Source organism: Canis lupus, chromosome 25 (assembly GCF_011100685.1).
Source record: "Canis lupus familiaris isolate Mischka breed German Shepherd chromosome 25, alternate assembly UU_Cfam_GSD_1.0, whole genome shotgun sequence".
Lineage (NCBI taxonomy): Eukaryota > Metazoa > Chordata > Mammalia > Carnivora > Canidae > Canis > Canis lupus.
This window is the reverse complement of record NC_049246.1, coordinates 35,044,185-35,064,828: the sequence shown is the minus strand read 5'-3', so window position 1 is coordinate 35,064,828 and position 20,644 is coordinate 35,044,185. Positions and strand designations below refer to the sequence as shown.

General features: G+C 45.5%; 1 protein-coding gene across 7 annotated transcripts in view; it reads left to right on the top strand.

The window, feature by feature from the left end:
* The window catches only part of SLC39A14 (solute carrier family 39 member 14), a 46,817-nt gene that overhangs the window by 1,399 nt on the left and 24,774 nt on the right, over window positions 1-20,644 (top strand). For 2 of the 7 annotated variants that reach the window (XM_038573841.1, XM_038573842.1), the window contains exon 1: window positions 16,535-16,679. The exons of 2 other annotated variants lie outside the window; for them this stretch is intronic. In XM_038573841.1, the coding sequence (XP_038429769.1) occupies window positions 16,550-16,679 (130 nt within the window). In that variant the 5' untranslated portion in view covers window positions 16,535-16,549. Of the gene's footprint in view, window positions 1-8,299; window positions 8,315-16,534; window positions 16,680-18,443; window positions 18,616-18,644; window positions 18,739-20,644 lie in introns of those variants that run through there. 3 more of the 7 variants (XM_038573845.1, XM_038573846.1, XM_038573843.1) reach the window with 3 other exon arrangements.

Here is a 20,644-nt window from a genome sequence, read left to right as displayed (position 1 = left end):
ATCCCATTTCTTGTTGGTGGTCCAGAGGTGGGCTTTTCATAAATTGTGTGGTAGCCAGGAGATAGATAAGTGCTACTCTTTCTGCCTCTGGTTTGCAGGTATGACTAAAGGGCACCAAACAGAATTACTGGCCTTGTCATTTAGGCAAGAAGAGTAAATAAAAACTGTAGGCTCTGTGACTCTCCAGTAAGTCCGTACGGAGGGCCTGGTTTGTGTTCAGCTCTGCAGGGCCACTGCTGGGTGCAAAGAGGGGATGGATGAGGCCTGGCTTCTGCAGACTCTTGATGAGGAGAGAGAACATCCAGACAAGAAGAATAAGGTAGCAACACAAGAGAGGCCATGCTGTTGTGTTCAGTAAGTTCAGAGAAGACAGCACTCTATTAGCGGTGGTGTAAGGTGGTGGGAGAGTCTGGGCTTTTGAGCCAGATCAATCTGTTCAAATCCTGACCCCATTACTCAACAGCAGGGCGGTTTTCTAACCTCTGTAGGCCTGTTCTCCCTACAGTGAAGCACGCTGTGATTGTTCTTGGAACATCGTAGAGGTCTCATCATCATCTCTGTGGGATGGAGTGTATTATTTAGGGGTCTAAAGCTGATAGGTAGGTTGGGTTGTAGGAGTGGTATGAGTGCAGACTTGGGGTTGATTCATCTCCTCCTTAGGAACATGGTTGCAATTTCCATGCCTTTTCTAGGTAGGTGGCATTTCTGTGCCCTGCCAGGGATTGTCCCACAGAATCACCGAGCAAAGGGAAAAGAGGGTTGTTGTTTTTTTCCCCTAACCTTTAGTTTTGGGAGCTATTCTGTTTTCTTCAGGTAATCGAAGTGTACTCCTTTTCTGAGCCGATAATAGGCCAGAAAGACTAACATTGTGGGTTGGAGGCCTGTGGGTATAGATCAGTCACTGGACTGGTTCTGTTTTCAGTCCCTTCCCACAGTTTTCCTTACCTCCTCCTACCCCACTCTATTCCAGGAGGAACCTGAATGCATGTCCAATAATCACAGGATCTTGGGATCTGAGGAGTGGTTCTGTGAATAGATGGTATATGTCTGAGAATTGGAAACTCCTTCTCCCCACCATGCTACAATAATTCAGCCTGTTTGCATGAAGAAAATAATGCTTAGGCATTTTGCAGAACTACAACTAAAGAAACTAGATCTGTAGAGGTTAATTGGTATTCCCAAGTCACATTGCTTGCTAGTGACCAAGGGACTTAATGGAGAAGACTGAAGAAAGCTTCTGTTTTTATTCCTAAGTGTGAAGATAAAATTGCTAATTCTAGTCTTTTCCTTGAAAAGGTGAAGAGGAAGGAGCTCTAGTTATCCCCTGTATTTATTTAGGGGAAAGGAAGTTGCTTTGCTTGTGTGGAAGTTTCCTCTGGAGAAGTCTTCTACTTCTCTTTCCAGAATGCCTTGAGACATGTGAGGGTAGGGAGTGGATGCGGAAGGGTCATGCTGCTGGGGCCCCAGCCAGGACTCACTAGATGTCTACAGTGGGACTTTTCTGACCTCGAGACTGGCGGGTTGGCAAAATGCCAGCAGATAAAGCAGTCCAGAGTCTGCTGCCAGCCAGGGGCCTCATGCCCTCCCAGGGAACCAGTAGGACAACCTCACCACAAAGTCTCTGAGACCCAACTGCCTTGTCCCCACCCTTACTGTGGTCATTGAGCCTCCCCGAGGCAGAACTCTTGTGGGCCCTCTGAGACCCACCACCCTAAAGCAAGAGGAAAAGTGCCCACAGAATCAGCCTGGAGAGAGCCTGGCATGCTCAGTTGTGGGAAACAATAAATATTCCCTGCCTTGAGAACTCAAGATCTGGCTGTGTTCTCAGGCCTCCTAACCAGCATCTGGCCCTGGAGAGTGTTGGGGTTTGGTGGAATGAGAAGGTGGCAGTCCTAAATTTGTGCCTAGGGGCTCATAGGCAAGGCACTCAGTAAATTAAAAAGTCAGCTTAAAGTAGGGAGTTTTAAACAATCCATATTTTAAGCAATTTGTTTAATTTTAAAAACCTACGCATGTATTTTTTTTATTCACTACAGTGATTTAGGGCTGAGGCCTTTTCTTTGGGTTTCTGGGTACCCTAATTAAACTTGCAAATTGTCTATAAAAATCATACCTATACATAACCACCTGCAATTTTCACATTTCCTTTTTTTTTTTTTTAAGATTTTATTTATTCATGAGAGACAGAGAGAGAGAGAGAGGCAGAGAAGCAGGCTCCATGCAGGGAGCCTGACATGGGACTCGATCCTGGGACTCCAGGATCATGCCCTGGGCCAAAGGCAGGCGCCAAACCACTGAGCCACCCAGGGATCCCCTTCACATTTCCTTTTATTTTATTTTTAAATATTTTATTTTAAAGAGAGTGAACACCTGCCTGCACAAGCAGGATTGGGGGGTGAGGGGTGGGAGTAGGCAGAGGGAGAGGGAGAAGCGGGCTCCCTGCTGAGCAGGGAGCCCCACACAGGGCTCAATCCCAGGACGCTGGGATCATGACTTGAGCTGAAGGTGGAGGCTTAACCAACTGAGCCACCCAGTGCCCCCACATTTTCTTTTCTTTTATTAATTTTTTTTTCACTAGGCTCTGTTCACATAGTTCAAGAATCAAAAGGTTAAAAAACAATATACACACTCACACCTGGTGAAACATCAGTGAAACATCTTACCCTTGCCCCCTTTTTTTACAGATGGTTCAAGTTAGCACTTTAGACATGACATGTTGTTTACCCTTTGCTGTTTTTACCTCCTAGCTGTATTGGATCTTTCCATATGGGCACAGAGAACACTTGGGTCATTCTTTTATTGTGGTCACATATTCAGGATATGGAAGTACAGTGATATTTTAACCAATGTACGTAAGTCATCTCTCCCTGTCTCTGAACTTGGGTTATTTCCATTATTTTGTCTGTTTTGTTATTACATACAATGCTGCAATGAATAACTTTGTACAAATGGTATTTCCTACGTGTGTAATTATGACTCTAGAAGAAATTCTCAGAAGTGGGATTGCTGGGTAAATGGACACAGACATCTGTTCATTAGTTTTTCTTTTTCTTTTTTTTTTTAATATTTATTTATTAATGAGAGACATAAAGAGGCAGAGAACATAGGCAGAGGAAGAAGCAGGCTCCCTGTGGGGAGATGTGGGACTCAATCCCAGGACTCTGGGATCATGACGTGAGCCAAAGGCAGATACGCTCAACCATTGAGCCACTCAGGTGCCCCCCAAATTTTATTTATTTTTTGAAGGTTTTATTTATTTATATGAGAGTACACGCACAAGAGTCAGGAGAGGGCCAGAGGGACAAGCAGACTCTGCTGAGTGCAGAGTCTGAGACCAGGGCCTACATCCCAGGACCCTGAGATCATGACCTGAGCCAAAGTTACGTGCTTAACCGACTGAGCCACGTAAGTGTGCCCATTTTTCCCCTCCTTTGTTACATGCCTTTCTAGATGAGCAGTTCTCAGACTTTTTGATCCGAAGATTCTTTAATAATGTCTTTTATGTTCCAAATCTCATGATATTCACTGTGTTAAGAATTAAAATCGATTTGAGGCACCTGGGTGGCTCAGTCAGTTAAGCATCCAACTCTTGATTTCAGGTCTGGTCCTGATGTCAGGGTTGTGAGATTGAGCCCCATGTTGTGTTCTGAGCTGGGTGTGGAGACTGCTTGGGATTCTCTCTCTCCCTCTCCCCCCACCAAAAAATTTAAGCAGATTTAAATATAATAAATAAAAACATTATAAGTAAACATAAAAAACGTATTTTAATAAAAATATCTTTTCCGGGGCGCCTGGGTGGCTCAGTTGGTTAAGCACCTGCCTTCAGCTCAAGTCATTGATCACAGGATCCTGGGATCGATCCCTGTGTCAGGCTCCCTGCTTCTCCCTCTCCTCTGCCATACCCCCTGCTTGTGATGTCAAATAATTTTTTAAAATACCTGTTTTCCTAGATTAAAAAAAGCGGAGAACAGAATGGCGTTTGCTTTTACATTTTTGCTGATCTACAGGATTTCAAAATAGTCATTTATTAGATGATAGCAGAAATTGTAATAGCTATAGTGTAAGTTTGCTGGTAAAGACTCAGTTGAAGTCATGAGAACAAACTAAGTTAATCCCTGAAAACACACATATTTATACTCTAAACTTCTACCTTAGAATTCTTCACAAAACTTAAGGCTACTGTATTCACCATACTTCATGTAGCCTCTAAAAAGGACAGTGAAGAGACTTTTTAAAATGTTATTATAATGAAGATAGTTTTTATCTGCTAGACCTCCTGAATGGGTCTCAGTGACCCCAGTTATCCTCTAAGACCGGAATTGCAGAATTGCTGTGCTAGAGCGTTTAATTTTCATAGAAACTAAACTTTTTCTTTCTGCACTGACATTTCAGTTACTACTTAATAAAATCATAACCACAAAAACAAAATTAGCATAAAGATGTTTGGGCATAGGCTCAGCAGACTTGGTAAATGTGACCTCTGCTGGTGACAGCAGAGGGGCCATTTGCTGGAGGACGTACTGGGGCAGAGGTGGGGGGTGGGGCAAGCCCCTGGAGCTCAGCTGAGAGCTTCCACCCAGTGAAGATAGGCAAACTCTGTCTCAGGTCTAAAGATGCTTGCAGAGTCCATGCAGAGATGCACTGAGTACACATGGAATGTTATGTGCTGTCTTGTGGGTTGTTAAGCTACAGTTGAATGAAGCAGGTGAGATACTTCCACTGAAAGAAGGTGAAGGGATTAGGGTAGGAGTAAGCTGGGAGGGCTTTCTGGAGGTGGAATTAAACCAAATTTTGAAAGCTATGAAGAAAGGAAACTGAGGAGTCCTGGCAAGGAGGGTTGTGTGAATAATGGCACAAAGAACATACTGTCCTGGAGTAGGGGTGCTCAGCATAGACCAGAGGTTGATAGCTGGAGAAGAAAGAGCAGGTGACAGGCATCACTGAAAATTTAGGTTGGATCCAGGGGTTTTGAAGGGCTCTGGAGTCTAAGGTACTGAAACTCACTCTGAGAACCCTTAGCTGTTTCCATGTCAAGCACTTAACTGCCCTCTTTCAGCAGCTGTCTCGGGGTCCAGCCTGCTCTTATCCAGAACAACTCTGTGGCTCCAAATCTAGATTCTCTGCACCAGTCCACTTAAACTGCCACCTCCTGCCTCCTCTTAGCCCTCAGAGGCAGGGAACACTTTTCTATCCCATCTCAACACTGCCCTGTCTACCTTAAAAAGCCTTTTTTTTTTTTTTAATTTTTATTTATTTATGATAGTCACACAGAGAGAGCGAGAGAGGCAGAGACACAGGCAGAGGGAGAAACAGGCTCCATGCACCGGGAGCCCGATGTGGGATTCGATCCCGGGTCTCCAGGATCGCGCCCTGGGCCAAAGGCAGGCGCTAAACCGCTGCGCCACCCAGGGATCCCTAAAAAGCCTTTTCCAGAAACTTTGTGGTTAATCATATTCCACAGCATCTCCAAGCGGCGGTTGTGTATGTTTGAAATTTTTATTTTTTTTCTGATTATCAAAAGTAAGGCATACTTCTTGTAAAGAAGAAAGTAAAGAAGTATTGGAGAAAAAGACTGTAATCCTGTGACCCCGAGGCAACCTCTGTTCACAAATTGCATATTTCTTTGTCATTGTTTTTCATGATACAGTTGGGTACCCATCCCCTGCCCCCTTACCTTGGCATCAGATTTTCTCCTTAAGGATTTAGTCTGCTTTCTGGCTCTCTAATAACTTAGGCAACTATTTCCTTTTAAACTTTTAATTTTGAACTAATTTTAGACTTAAGGAAAAGCTGCAGAAAATATAGCACAGCAGAGTTCCTTCATATCCTTCACCCTGTACTGTGTAGTACAATTCTCAAGAACAGGAAGTCAACATTGGCAAATATTATTTACTAAGCTATAGGCCTTCTTTAAATTTTACCAGTATTTTCGCTACGGCCATTTTCCTATTCCTATTATCCCACGTTACATTTAGTAGTTATTTCTCTTTGGTCTCCTCTAGTTTGTAAGAGTTCCCCTGTCTTTCCTTCTTAGAATGGAGTCAGACATTTTGAGTAAGAATATCACAGAAATGATGCTGCATCCTTTTCAGAGCATCCTATCAAGGCATTCATGACGCCAAGATGTCTGATTACTGGTGAGGTTTTCCTGGATCACTTGGTTAAATTGGTGTCTATTAGAATTCCACACTGAAAAAAAGACTCTTTCTCCCATGGCGAATCCTTTTATGCCTCAAATCCCTTTTACCAGGAGGATCCTGTCTCTTTCAAGGGCTCACCTGATTAGTTGTGGTCACATAAGGTAATTTCTCTATCTTAAGGTCAACAAATTTGGTCAGCTAACACCAGCAAAATCCCTTTTTGCCAGAGTTTGTAACATTATGACAGGCGTGATGTCTCCTATTGACAGGTCCTGCCTCCACACAAGGGCGAGGGTCACTGGGGTCATCTTAAGATCCCGCCAGCCATAGCAAGAGAACCCCAGATCAAAATAATCAGACCTTAATTCCAGCACCAAAGCATGAGTTTGCCATTTCTGCTCTAGCAAATGATCACAAACTGGGTAGCTTGAAACAACAGAAATGTATCCTCTCACAGTTTTGGAGGCCCGAAGTTTGAAATCAAGGTGTCAGCAGTACCACACTCCCTCAAGGCTCTAGGGGAGAATTTGACCTTGAGGCCAGCTTCTGTTCTTGGCTCACTCACTCCAATCTCTTCCTCCATCATCAGATATCTTTCTCTGTGTGCCTCTGTCCAAATTCACTCCTACTTTATCTCGTAAAGATGCCAGTCATTAGATTAGGGGCCCACCCTAAATACTGGATGGTTTCATCCTAAGATCCTTAACTAATTATATCTGCAAAGATCCTATCCAAATAAAGTCAGATTCTGAAGTTTTGGGTAGACATGGATTGGGGGGGTGGTATTTTTCAAACCACTACACTTAGGATGGAGGAGGGAATGTCCTTTGTGGACTGTCATTCAAAAGAAAAAAGAGGGCTGCAAAAGAAAAAAGAGGCTTCTTTTTAGACCTAAGTCAGAAAGCAGGCCTTGCTATTGAGGCAAGGGCCCAACCTTAACTTGCCTGCTCCCCTCATGTTGACACAGATCTGAGAAGCAAATATAAACTAGAAAGCTGGCCTCTGAGGTCCTTCATGCTTGGGATCCATACATCTTGCAGTACCAACAGCTTGCCTGTGCATGGAGCTCTCACTGAGCACTAGTTTCCATATAGGATAGGCAGGGCAGAGATGGTGGGACTCATTTGGTAGGGGGAGGCAGGATCTGACTTCAGAGAGTTTAGATATATCACAATGTTATAATTTAGTCACGTCCTGTCCAGCGGTTCTGAAATGTCAGACCAGTGCTCCAGCCCAGTTTCAGGTTGATCTCTTAGAACTTGATGTACAGATACCTGGATCTCACCCAAGATGCTCTGATCCAGGAGAACTGAGGTGAGGCCCTGCTCACTGGGGTGGCCAGGTTAGAAACCAACCAAGCACAAATGTAAACCATCCCAGGGCAGATGAGGACTGCCGCCTACCTCCAATTCTTAAGATCTTTAAAAAGGAGAGGGAAAAGCCTTCCCATTTGGTCATCATTAAGCCTGTCCCATTTCCTAACTGGAATCTAAAATTAACTTTCTTCTTAAAAGTAATACATGTTCATTGCGGAAAATGCAGATGAATAAGAAGATAACAACCATTAAACCCATCATCAAGAGATAACAATTAGACATTTATAGTCATTTTCTGTGAATGTATACAGCTTAAGGAAAGATGGTCTGCTGTGCCTACAGTTTGATAGGTTCTTTGTTTCCATTTACCCTATCATGAACATCTTTCCATGTTAATCTTTCCCCAAATAACTAAGATGTATCAAACAGTTACTGTGTGTTGGGCACTGTATTTATATTCAGTATCTCATTTACTTTTCTTCCCTGTTCTTCAGGAGGGACCATTAGTAAATAGGCTTTGTTTTTCTGTATAAGGAAAATAAGTCTTTTTGACTCAGGCCTTGAAGCTAGTGAAAGCAGATTTAGAATTCACACTGAAGTCTGTCTCACCTAAAGCCGAAGCTTCTAATCTCTGTGCTCAAACTATACAAATTTTGTTATATGGATTTCCTTGTTCTAGGAGTCCCCTTCTCTTGTGCATCCATTTATTTTTAAGATTTTTATTTATTTGACAGGGAGAAGGAGAGAAAGAGAAGCAGGCTCCCTGCTGAGCAGGAAGCCTGACTCAGGGCTCAAACCCAGGACCCTGGGACCATGACCTGAGCTGAAGGCAGATGTTTAATTGACTGAGCCACCCAGGTACCCTATTTTAAGGTGTTTTTTTTTTTTTTTTTTTTAAGATTTTTGTAGGTGTTAGAGAGAGCATATGCACATGCGAGCATGAGTTGGGGGAGGGACAGAAAGGGACCAAAAGAATCTTGAGCAGACTCTGCGCCAAACACAGAGCCTGACATGGGAGTCAGTCCCATGACCCTGAAATTATGACCTGAACTGAAACCAAGAGTCAGGTGCTCAACTGACTGAGCCACCCAGGTGCCCCTAAGATTTTATTTTTATGCAATCTTTACGCCCACTGTGGAGCTCAGACTTAAAACCTTGAGATCAAAGTTGCATGCTCTTCTGACTGAGCCCATCAGGCACCCCTATTGTGCATTTAGATGACTGGCAACTTTATACCATTACAAGTACTGCAAGAATGCATGCTCTGTGAGGGTAACATTTTTGTTTTGTTTATTGCTGTATTCCCTATGCCCAGAACAGTTGGCACTCAATAGATAGATGTCTAATGTATGTACACTTCTGTAAAGTCCTTAAAGCTGAATACCCTCTTGCAACATGATTTCCATAGGATGAATTCCCAACGGGGAAGTATTGGGACTTGACAAGAGAACTTAAAAAGTTTTTTTCTGAAAGAATAAATGTGTAAAAATAGCCAAACAATTTAAAGAAAGTGGGGCAGCTGGGTGGCTCAGTCGGTTAAGCATCTGCCTTTGGCTCATCTCATGATCCCAAGGTCTTGGGATCAAGCCCTGGATCAGGCTCCCTGCTCAGGATAGGGGAGTCTGCTTGTAGGCTCTCTCTCTGTGTCTGTGCCAAATAAATAAATAAAATTAAAAAAAAAAATAAGGAAGTAGTGAAGTTAGACTTGCTTTACCAGGGAAAAACATGGTGACATTGGCACAGGAGAGGTAATTAAAACTAAATAGAAACCTCCAAAACCAGACTGCAATGTGTGTAGGAATTTAGCAAATGATACTATTTCTGACTAGTTTTGATCTGATTTTGAACACGTATTCTTAGCTTCAGTATCCTCACCTGTAAAATGAAGATGATGCTATCTTACGGTGCTTTGGTTTTATTTTAATGTTTCCAAAATAGAGTTATCTCATTTATGTGGGCATTTCATGCAGTGTCTTCTACTCTGAAAAGATGTTGTTAATACTTTTACAATTAGGGAAGTCCTGTAGACTCTATCGTAACAAAGGTTGTTAATGAAGATTAAGTGAGGATGAAAATGAATTGCTTAGCCATGGTACCTAGCAGACAACAATAAATCCAGGCAGTTATTACTGTAAAATAAAGAAAAAAAAGGATTATGGATAAGTTACAGGGGTGTTGAGTACAAATGACAGAGGCCAACCAATGCTGGTTTGGTAAATAACTTGTAAGGTCGTATAAGGTGATGCCTGTAGGGTCCCAGGCTCTCCTTAGTGCCTCTCTGCTCTGTCATCCTTTGCAGAGGACTTTGTTCTTGTAATAGTTGCTTGCCAGCCTATACCTCTGAGCAGGAATGAGGAAAGAAAAGAGAGGACACCCACATTTTATTAGCTAGAGCAGCCACCTATGCAAAGGATATATCTGACTTTTATCTCTGTTTCTTATCTTTCATAGACTGTACACTTAAAGTTTATAAAGAAAATGGACTTTATTAAACAATACTGGGTTAATTGAGTATTTTTTAAAAGTTAGATTTTCCAGGCACCTGAGTGGCTCAGGTGATTAAGCATCTGTCTTAGGCTTAGGTCATGATCCTGGGTCCTGCTCAGTGGGGAGTCAGCTTCTCCCTCTGCCTGCTGCTCCCCCTGCTTGTGCTCTGTCAGGTGAATAAAAAAAAAAAAAAAAAAAAAAGTTAGATTCCCTTTCTTACACTGTGCCAAATCAAATTCTAAATGAGATTTAAATTTTTTTAAAAATTTATTTATGATAGTCATACAGGGAGAGAGGCAGAGACATAGGCAGAGGGAGAATGCACCGGGAGCCCGACGTGGGATTCGATCCCGGGTCTCCACGATCGCACCCTGGGCCAAAGGCAGGCGCCAAACCGCTGCGCCACCCAGGGATCCCGATTTAAATTTTTTAAATGCAAGAAAATACAGATGTATATTTCTATAATTTCAGGTTGGGGAAGGATTTTCTAAGCACACTACTTAAAGCAGAAGCATATTTACTTTGCCTCTATTTTAAAAATTTGTCAGTAAACCAATTGACAAAATTAAGAGGCAAGTAATTAATCAGGTAGGTATTTGTAACTATGTGGCAGTAGATTAATATTTTTACCATACAGTGAACTCCTGCTAACACCAGTAAGAACAAAGATGAATGAATCTCAGCAAAAATGGGCAAAGGAGAGTAATTGGTGAAAGAAGATATAGAAATGTTAGTAAATGAGAAAACACGTTTAGCCACACTGCTAATGCAAGAAATGCAAATTAAAAGAATTGAAAGAATGATTTTTAACCTATTTGGCAAAGGTGGAATGTTATTTTAATAGTAAACATTGGTGAGAATCTTACAAAACAGGCATTTTTTTTTTTTTTAAGGGAATGCACTGTGAGCAGGGGAGGGGCAGAAAGGGAGAGAGAGAGAATCTCATGTAGGCTTCAAGCAGGCTTCTTGCCCAGCATGGAACCAGTCACCAGGCTGGATCTCACAACCCTAAGATCTTGATCTGAGCTGAAATCAAGAGTCAGATACCCAACATACTGAGCCACCTAGGGTCCCTGACACAGGCATTCTTATGCACGGATACTAGGAGTATTAAATTAGTTAAACTTTCAAAAGGGGCAGCCCAGGTGGCCCAGCGGTTTAGCGCCGCCTTCAGCCCAGGGCCTGATCCTGGAGACCCAGGATCGAGTCCCATGTCAGGCTCCCTGCATGGAGCCTGCTTCTCCCTCTGCCTATGTCTCTGCCTGCCTCTCTTCCCCCCCTCCCCCATCTCTCATTAATAAATAAATAAAATCTTACTAAAAAAAAAACTTTCAAAAGGATGGAGTAAATTGTGGAGTAAGGGGTGTGTGTGTGTGTTTGTTTTTTAGAGAAGGGGTGGGCGAGGGAGAGAGACTCTCAAGCAGACTCCCTGCTGAGCTCAGAGCCAGACCACATGGGGCTTGATCTCAAGACCTTGAGGTCATGACCTGAGCCTAAACCTGGACCAAGAGTCCAGACCTTTAACCCACTGAGCCACCTAGGCACCCCTAAAGTAAGTTCTTAGTAAATATTTGTTGACTGCTGCTCTGGGACAGGCCTGACCCCCAGGATAACTTGCTCCTGGATCTCACTGATTCCTTCTGCAGAGACCCCCTGATGCTTTAGGGCATGCCCTGCTGCCAGGTGGAGGTTGAGAGAGGAGACAGCTCACCCCTCTGAAGGCCTTTCCCCACCACTCGGACCCCAGGATTGCTGAGCCGTCCTCCCAAAGGGAGGTTAGGAGGGCAGACTCAACAGCTATTTGTTTTCTCACTTTTTTACTGGAAGCCTAAAAAATTGGATTGTGGGGGGAGGGGGTGGAATGTGTGTGTGTCCTGCTAGTCCAGAAAGTCCTGTAAAATCATGGGGCGCAGGCTGAACTGTTGGGCACTCTCATCCTTTCCTGGAAACCGGAGGGCTCCCAGCCAGCCCCAGGGACTCTTGTTTTCTTAGAGCACAGAGTACGTGAGGCTTGGGGCGAGGTGGAGCCATGTTGGCCTGGGGAAAGCTGGCCCTGTTTCCCTCCAGGAGATGAGCCAGTGGCCTAAGGCCCTGAAATAAATCCCTTCCCGCCTCTTTCTTTCTCTCCCCCTGCTCATGGATGGCATGGCCCGGCTCTGCCATCCTAGGCCCAGGTGACACTGACTGGCATGTGTGTATTTCAGCGCTGAACAGTTTTCTCCGATGTTGGAGACGTTCCATCTGAGAGGCCAGGCAAGTTCTCAGGATTCCAGGTCCCTGGTTAATTTCCAGGAGCAGCAAGCCACGACCCATCTCCTCACCTTTCCCAGAAAGGTGCAAAAAGTACAAAGACAACCACCCCACCAGGCTCTAGCCACAGAGGCCTGTGGAGCAATCTGAGCAGCCCTAGGAACAGAGATTGTGACCCTCAGAGATTGTTCCTGCTCGTCCCTCCTCGTCCCTCCTCAGCCACCCCCCACGTCCAGCAGACACTGTGTGGGGATGCCTCCCACGGCAGAGGCCTTGACCATGGGCAAACCGAGGTGTGTGCACAGCCCTGCTGCCCAGCTTATGCCTGTGACCTTGACTGTTCTCACACCACTCCCTCTTGGCAGCCATTCACAAGCCCCTCCCCCCGCATTTCAGGATGTGTGCAGTTGGCACATTGAGAGGTTATATGCAACTAGGCCGGGACTCGGAGTTTCCATGAGCAGCTGAGAAATTCTAGAAACAGCCTGTACTTGTGGGGTTTGCTTTCCTTTTCTTCCCTGCCATGGGGAAAAGTTCACGTTATTTTTGGCGGGATCATCAGATGGCTGCCCATCCTCTACACTGTCTTCGGGGTTGCAGGGCAGGGAGACTGCCTGCCTGTGCCTGCTTCTCTCCCACCATCTTGCTCTTAGATCCCCTGCTACAGCTTAGATAACTCTGTCTTACATTTTATATTTCAGCTCCAGATAAACTTCTGGGGGGGATCTTCAGCTCTATTTAAGCTATAGGAGAAGGGGTCCAGTCCCTAAGGTTGCTGTTAGTTCAACTGTAGATAGAGACCAAAGAACAACACGATTCTAAACTGCCTGGCACTGTGAAAACAAGCAGTGGGAAATTAACCATTTCACTCAGCAGGTATTCTTTGGGTGCTGACTTGGTGCCAGCCACGCATTTCTCAGGCTCTGGGAGGGTCAGAGATCTGGAGTCTCCACTACTGTGCAGTTTACAGCATAGTACTAAGAGACAGAAAATAAAAATATAATCGAAAAAAGAAAAAGACTATTTTATTAAGATTTTATTTGAGACAGAGTACAAGTGGAGGAGAGGGGAGGGGCAGAGGGAGAGGGAGAAGCAGGCTCCCCACTGAGCAGGGAGCCTGACTTGGGGCTCAATCCCAGTACCCCAAGATCATGACCTGAGCCGAAGACAGACGCTTGACCAACCAAGCCACCCAGGTATCCCAAGAAGATGATAGTGACTTAGGCCAAGAAGAAAATAAAACAGTGTGTTGGGGGGCACCTGGGTGGTGCAGTGGTTGAGCATCTGCCTTTGGTTCAGGTCATTGGTCCTGGGGTCCTGTGATCAAGTCCTGCATCAGGTTCCCTGCAGGGAGTCGGCTTCTCCCTCTGTCTCTGCCTCTTTCTCGGTCTCTCATGAATAAATAAATAAAATCTTAAAAAAAAATAAAACAGTGTGTTGAAATTCTGAATGACTGGAAGTGGGCTCTTTTTTTTTTTTTTTTAATAAATTTTTTTTTTTTTTTACATTTTTATTTATTTGTGATAGTCACAGAGAGAGAGAGAGAGGCAGAGACACAGGCAGAGGGAGAAGCAGGCTCCATGCACTGGGAGCCCGACGTGGGATTCGATCCCGGGTCTCCAGGATCGCGCCCTGGGCCAAAGGCAGGCGCCAAACCGCTGCACCATCCAGGGATCCCTGGCTCTTTTTTTTTTTAATGAACCATGTGACTCTCCACCTTTGTAGAGGTGACATTTGAAAAAGCACTCTAAGCAGAGGGAACAACAAATGCAAAGGCCCTGAGATCAGAATGCATATAACACATTAAAAGGATAGAAAGAAGGCCAGAGTGGCTAAATCCTAGTGAGTGAGAGGGCTCAAAAATGTAAGTGGGGTTGGCAAGGACCAGATGACACAGTGACTTTTAGACCAGGGAAAGGAGTCTAGGTTTTATTCCACTTGTACTGGAAAGCCATCAGAGGGTTTAGAGTAAAGAACGTGCTGTGATCAGAATTATGCTTAAAAGGATGACTTCTTTCATTGAGCTGTACACTTAAGATTTGGGCACTTTATATGTGTGTCATAGTTTAAAAAGGGAGAGAAAGGACTGACAGTATGGGGGTAGGTAGGTGCCCAGTGGAATCTGGAAGGCTGGTTAAGAGGTTTCATTTCATTTCAATATCCCCTCCACTCGCATTCCCCATGCTCCATCAGCTTTACAAGGAACCAGAATGGGCTCTTGTTCTTGGGGAGTTTATAGTGTAGTGTTTTCTTTTTTTTTTCCTTTAAGATTTTATTTATTTACTCATGAGAAACACAGAGAGGGAGGCAGAGACACAGGCGGAGGGAGAAGCAGGCTCCCTCCGGGGAACCTGATGCGGAACTTGATCCCAGGACCCCAGGATCACACCCTGAGCAGGTGCTCTACCCCTGAGCCACCGAGGTGCCTCATTTGTAGTATCTTTTGATTCAGACAGTCCTTCCCAACCTTCCTGGAGAAGAAGCCTGAAACAGTGAGTGGCATTCACAAGGCAGTTGTTATTAACGTCTTGTAATATACACTCGATGTTAATGTCACTGTGGGTGATTTCACTTTTGTTGTATACTATTCTGTTGTGAGAATTGGTTCATTTATTCATCTACTCTTGCTGATGGGTTTTGGGGGTTGCCTCCAAGGTTTTTGTTATTGTGAGTAGTGCTGCCCTCGAATCATTCTTTTCTAACCCCCTCTCTGTTTTGGGTGGAAAGTCACCCAAACTACAGCTCGTCTGAGTTGCAAGCCAAAATCAGAAACACTTTCCAGGGAGTAATCCAGTTGCCCCTCAAGGTTGGGGTTGGGGTTGGGGTTGGTTGGAGAGGGGTTAAGCCTCTAAGTCTGGTCAGAATGTTGATCCCTTTTTAATAGGCAAGCAGTTTATAGGAAGTGGGGAAGTGGAAGGGAAAGTGGAAATACATGCATAAATAGTAGTGTTTTTAGGGAAGTCACTTCTGCAATGGATTGTCCAGACTGCTGCTGTACCCACAGCCTTTGGGATGTTTTAACCTGCAGAAGGGGAACTTTGCCCATGTGGGTCTTTTGTTGGCGCTGTTCTGTATCTTGTGATAAGAGGCAGAAACCTGGTTGCCTTTGCTCTGGAATCCATCTGTGTGCTCTTGACAGCCTCTGTAGAGCTCTGGCAGAGAAGGGACAATCCGGAGGGCAAAGGGTCAGATCCTCATGCTTTCCTTTGCCCCTTTGGAGTGGGCTTTGGGAAGACACTCTCACTTGGTCCTGCCCTTGACCCCACGGCTGTAAGTGGGGCATCTTCAGTGAAGCCTATCTCTGTAATCTCCAGACAAGATGGTACATTTGCATATATATGCATTTGTATTTACATATTCATGCAGCAGGTGCTTATGTAGGTTCTACCAACCTAGGACTGTTATGAAGCAACCTGGGAAGGTAGTCGAAAGTATTAGAACCAGTTGGCCTTCAAGGACAGAACACAGTTGAGACAAGAATGGTAGGAACCAGAGGAAGGTAAGGGTGCTTCCCCGAATGGTGGGACCTGTGCTAGGAAGATTTAGGGTGGGTCAGAGGGGGAGCTTTGTTGCCTGCATGTCATCCTTTTTTTTTTTTTTTTCCTCCTCCACATCCAGGCCCTTCATACCTTATGAAGAGAATGCTTGAAACACATGCAGACTTTCTGACAGGTGTTTCTAGCAGGTGTTAATCAGACTTCTAGCCTGTGGGTTGCAAAGACAGGAGGTACAGGGGTGAAGAGGGGTGTGGGTAGGGCATTCCCGATATGAACCCAGGGTCCAGGCCAGAGAATAAACACAGGCGATGGTGCAAGCGTTAGGGTCTAGTTGCAGGGACTCTTAGTCCTAACTATAGGCAGAGGGATTGAGCTTGCTGTGGGGTGGAAGAAAGTGCTGGGAAGGTAGCATTATTTTAGCATGAGAGGTAGGATGGCATGGTGCAGGGGAGTGGAGGGAATGAGATGGAGTCTATAAGCAGATATAGCATGAAGCTGTGGGCGACTCTGGTTTCTCTTTAGGAATCATAGGAAGAGGGGTTCTCTGGTCACGTGGCAAGGCCTGCAGTGAGGAAGCAGGATGTGGGAAAGCCTTTGCCTCAATAATTAGATGGTAACTGCCAGTAACCTTGGGTCAGTGATGAGCCATGTGGGCAGTTGGGACAGTGGGAGGGAAAGTGGAGGAATATGATTCAGGGATGTAATTACTCAGTGTCCCTCCCTTTCCTGTCACTTTCCCCAATTTGGAAATAAGGGGTTTTTTCTTTCTTTTCCCCAATAATCCTCTTTTTCATAAAAATAGGGCTCATTTATGACTCTGCTGAGAAATCTGTGCCTCTCTACTGGGGCCTCTGGTCACATGCAGGAGCAGGAGCTAGGCAAGAAGGGGTTGTCCTCTTTGAAGAAATCGAGTGCTGGGCCCCACCCCAGAGTTGCTGACTCATCTGCTTTGGTGCAGCCGAGAATTTGCACTTGCAGCAAGTTCCCAGGTGATGATGATGATGCTGGTCCAGGGGCCACGCTTTGAGAACCAGTTTTCTAGAAAAAATTATCACACAGTTCAGCATCTCACTGTGGAGATTGGCATGGTCAGAGTCTTTGACGAGGAGTCAGGGGCTTGAGCCAGCTTAAGGATGGAAGGGCTGTTATAGGGGGAGGTAGTGTGCAGAAGGGCATTGAAGAGGAGGGGCAGGTGGAGCAGCTGGCCCCAAGGCAGAGATAGTCTTTTTTTTTTTAAGATTTTTAATTTTATTTATCCATAGAGACACAGAGAGAGAGGCAGAGACACAGGCAGAGGGAGAAGCAGGCTCCATGCAGGGAGCCTGACGTGGGACTCGATCCCGGGATCCCAGGATCACGCCCTGGGCTGCAGGCGGCACTAAACCTCTGTGCCACCAGGGCTGCCCAGAGATAGTCTTTGCTACAGAGCAGTGGAGCTGCCCAGGTCCTGGCTCCTGGTAGAGAGAGGTTCACTGCATCAGGAAAACCAAGCGTGCCTCTGCTGGGTGTAGCTCAGGGTCTTATAAAGGCTCACTGTCTGGTAAGGGCCCACCTCACCTCCCAGAGGGAGCCTGAGGCTCAGAGGATCATTCTTACCCATTTGGGGAAGAAGACAGCATAAGAGACTTGTAGGCAGAGGCTCTTGGTGGCAAATTTTGCCCGCAGTGTTGCTGCAGGGAGTTGGGAGTTAGCATTTATAAATGGCACTCTTGTGACAGCAGGACAGTTGTGCAGACCTGTTTGACCCTGATTTAGGAAATGATGGCAGGAGGTAGGTTGGTCTTTTTTAACTCACTCTGATACTTTTGGTTATGAAGACAATGATGTGGCTTCTTCCTTCCTAATAGCTGCTAGAGAGGAGCCCATTTGGTTTTTTTAATGGAAAACTAGGAGGCCTGCAGGGGCAGGGGAAGCACACCAGGCTGGGTTGAAGTAAGGAGAAAGACGCTTTGCTCTTGAGAACAAACTGAGTGCTGTGTTCTTTCTTCCACCCATATTCAAGAGCGCCTCTTGGTCTCCCAGCTTTAGTGCTTGACCACCTCAAGTCCGTTCTCCAGACCATAACCAGACTAGTACACTAAAATCACAAATCTGATCACCTCTTTACTGGAAATGAAGTCCAGCCACCTTAACATGTTTTACTGAACTTGTAAGTTCTTCTGTGTGCCATCTTCGCAGCTACATTCCAGAACATTCTACTTCACCCCCACCGCCATGACCTTTCCTGGCCCACTTTTACATGCCCTCATGTCTCTGCTAAAATAATGTTTCTTTTTGGAGGCCTTTTCTGATGCTAGATTTGATCGCCCCACCGTGTTCCCCGTAGCATCCTGTACCCCGCCTACTCAACCAGGCCTCCGTGCCCAGGCCACTCTGTGGTTTACTCCTGTTCTCGCCATGTGTTTATTCACAGTGCCTCCTTTCACTATCTCAAGCACACTACTTTGGATAATTATGTTCTGAACCTACTAAAAGTAGAGTCAGAAACTCACTTGCACTAAAATTCCACTGTGACTTGGATTCACTGATTAGCTGCCCTCAATCCAGGCTTTTTTTTTTTTTTTTTTTTTTTTTAAGATTTTATTTATTTAGTCATAGACACAGAGAGAGGCAGAGGGAAAAGCAGGCTCTCTGTGGGGAGCCCAATTCGGGACTCGATCCCAGGATTATGACCCAAAGGCAGACGCTTAACCACTGAGCCACCCAGGTGCCCCTTGATCCAGTCTTAAATGTGTGAATATCCTCTTCCTCAGGATGCAACCCAGGACATCCATTTTGCTGGTATAGATCATGGCAGGGGCGACATCGTTCTGAAGCAGGCAGCTTCTTGATACCATACCACCTGATGGCAGGAGAGGCAGCTGCTCCTTGGTGATCCATCTCTACCCTGTGATCTGGGGAGCCCTCCTCAGTCTACAGTGTGCTGTATGTTTCTTCACCTCTTCCCATGATTCTCTAAGCCGTTCAATATGTTCCACAAAATCCCTTTCTGTTTAAATTCCTGGCTGAACCCTGAACAACATGATGACCCTTGTCATCATCGTTCTTGTAAGTTGCTGAATTATTTGCTTTCCCTACTCCCTGAGGACAGCTACCAGGCATCCTCAGTACCTAGTGTGATTCCTGGTATAAAGCCAGTATGCAATGAATACTTATTGAAAAAAATGAACTCTTGGGCTCAGTTTTTAAAAGTCTGGTAGATGTAGCTAGCTTTTAGTTCAATGAATATAAATGAAATTGAAGGAATGGGGATTGTTTAGTCTAGAGAATAGGAGAGTAGTAAGTGGTGTTGGCCGCTGACTTCAGATAATATCTGAAGGCCCCAGGTTGGGGAGACAGAATGTCTCTGGAAGGGGGCACTGAGCTCCCTGTTTCTTATCAAGCTGTAAGGACAATGCAGGCAAACATCATGTTGGAGGGACGCCTGGGTGGCTCAGTGGTTGAGACTCTGCCTTCAGCTCAGGGCGTGATCCCAGGGTCCCGGGATTGAGTCTCACACTGGGCTCCTTCAGGGAGCCTGCTTTTCCCTCTGCCTATGTCTTTGCCTCTCTCTCTCTCTCTCTCTCTCTCTCTCTCTCTCATGAATAAATAAAGTCTTAAAAAAATAATAGAAGGGACATTGGACTTCACATCTTCCAGCAGATTTTCTGCTTTCCCTTCCTTGTGTGCCCAGCACTGGTCCAGGCACTGTGTTCTGGGGAGGAGTAAAGTGAGGCCCTCCTGGCTTTCAAGGAGCAAAAAATCTGTTGGGAGGGATCCCTGGGACACCAGATGATGAGTCCAAGGTAGTTGGAGAAGAGTGTCCAAAGAGTGTTCCTGGAAGAAGATAGCACTAAGCTTCTTTCTTTTAAGATTTTATTTATTTATTTGAGAGAGAGAGCACAAGCAGAGGAAGAGGGACAAGCAGATTCTGTGCTGAGCAGGGAGACCACATGGGGCTCAATCCCAGGACACTGGGATCACTACCTGAGCTCAAGTCAGACACTTAATCTTAATCGACTGAGCCACCCAGGTGCCCGCACTGAACTGCCTTCTGAGATTAGGCAGGAGTCAGCTGTAGGTGAAGGGATTGGCCTGAGAGGTTGGGGGTTGAAAGGGAAGGAACAGACTAAGCTCTCTCTTATCAGCGTGCCCCTGTGAGGTGGGACGTCTCATGGCTTAATTGTACTGGGGGCACATGGTAAATAAGTGGCAGGCCTCAGATTTGAACCCAGGTCTGCCCAGCTTGTCATGTTGTCTGATGATTTAGCAGCTAGATCATACATTTTTCTTATTTATTTGACTTTGAATAACAAGTTAGGGAGTTTTGCTTCAGGCAGGTGACGTAAGTGGTGGATGTGAGCACTGTGTTTCCTAAGCCACATGTCGGGCCCCGTGGTCTGACAAACAGGAGTGGACTTAAGGGACAACAGGTCAGAATTTTGCAACCAAGTGTCTGGGAAGTGGTGATGGATGAATGATGAGAACAGCAGTGACTCTTGACCTAGCCTCTGGTGGGGAAGCCCCTACTGGCTGCTGCTCCCCAGGCCGCCTGACTCATTTAGTTAGTTTTGGAAGACTTCTCTGCTTTGTCAAGTCCAGGCTCCAGCTGAATGCAGGAGCCTGGCAAAATGCACTTCCTCTCTCCCCTACTGGTCCAGCCCTCAGGGCCTGGCTGTCATTTCCCTCACTCAGGGCTCAGCAGGTGGCTAAGTCAAGCCGCTAGCTGCATCACCCCACCCCACCCCCACCCCGCCTCAGCTGTCTACACTGGGCCCTGACTCCAGGCTCTGACTTTCTCAATCTCCCTCCCATAGGCACACACACAGTGGGGGCTCAGTAAATATTACTCAATGAGCAGCAGGCTGGCTGCTGGTTCTAATTTTGTTCCCTGCTTCTGAGTCCCCACTTTTTATATATATATAAAGTTTCTCATCCTGCCCCTCCCAGCAACAAGGGGTTTTTCTGGGGAAAG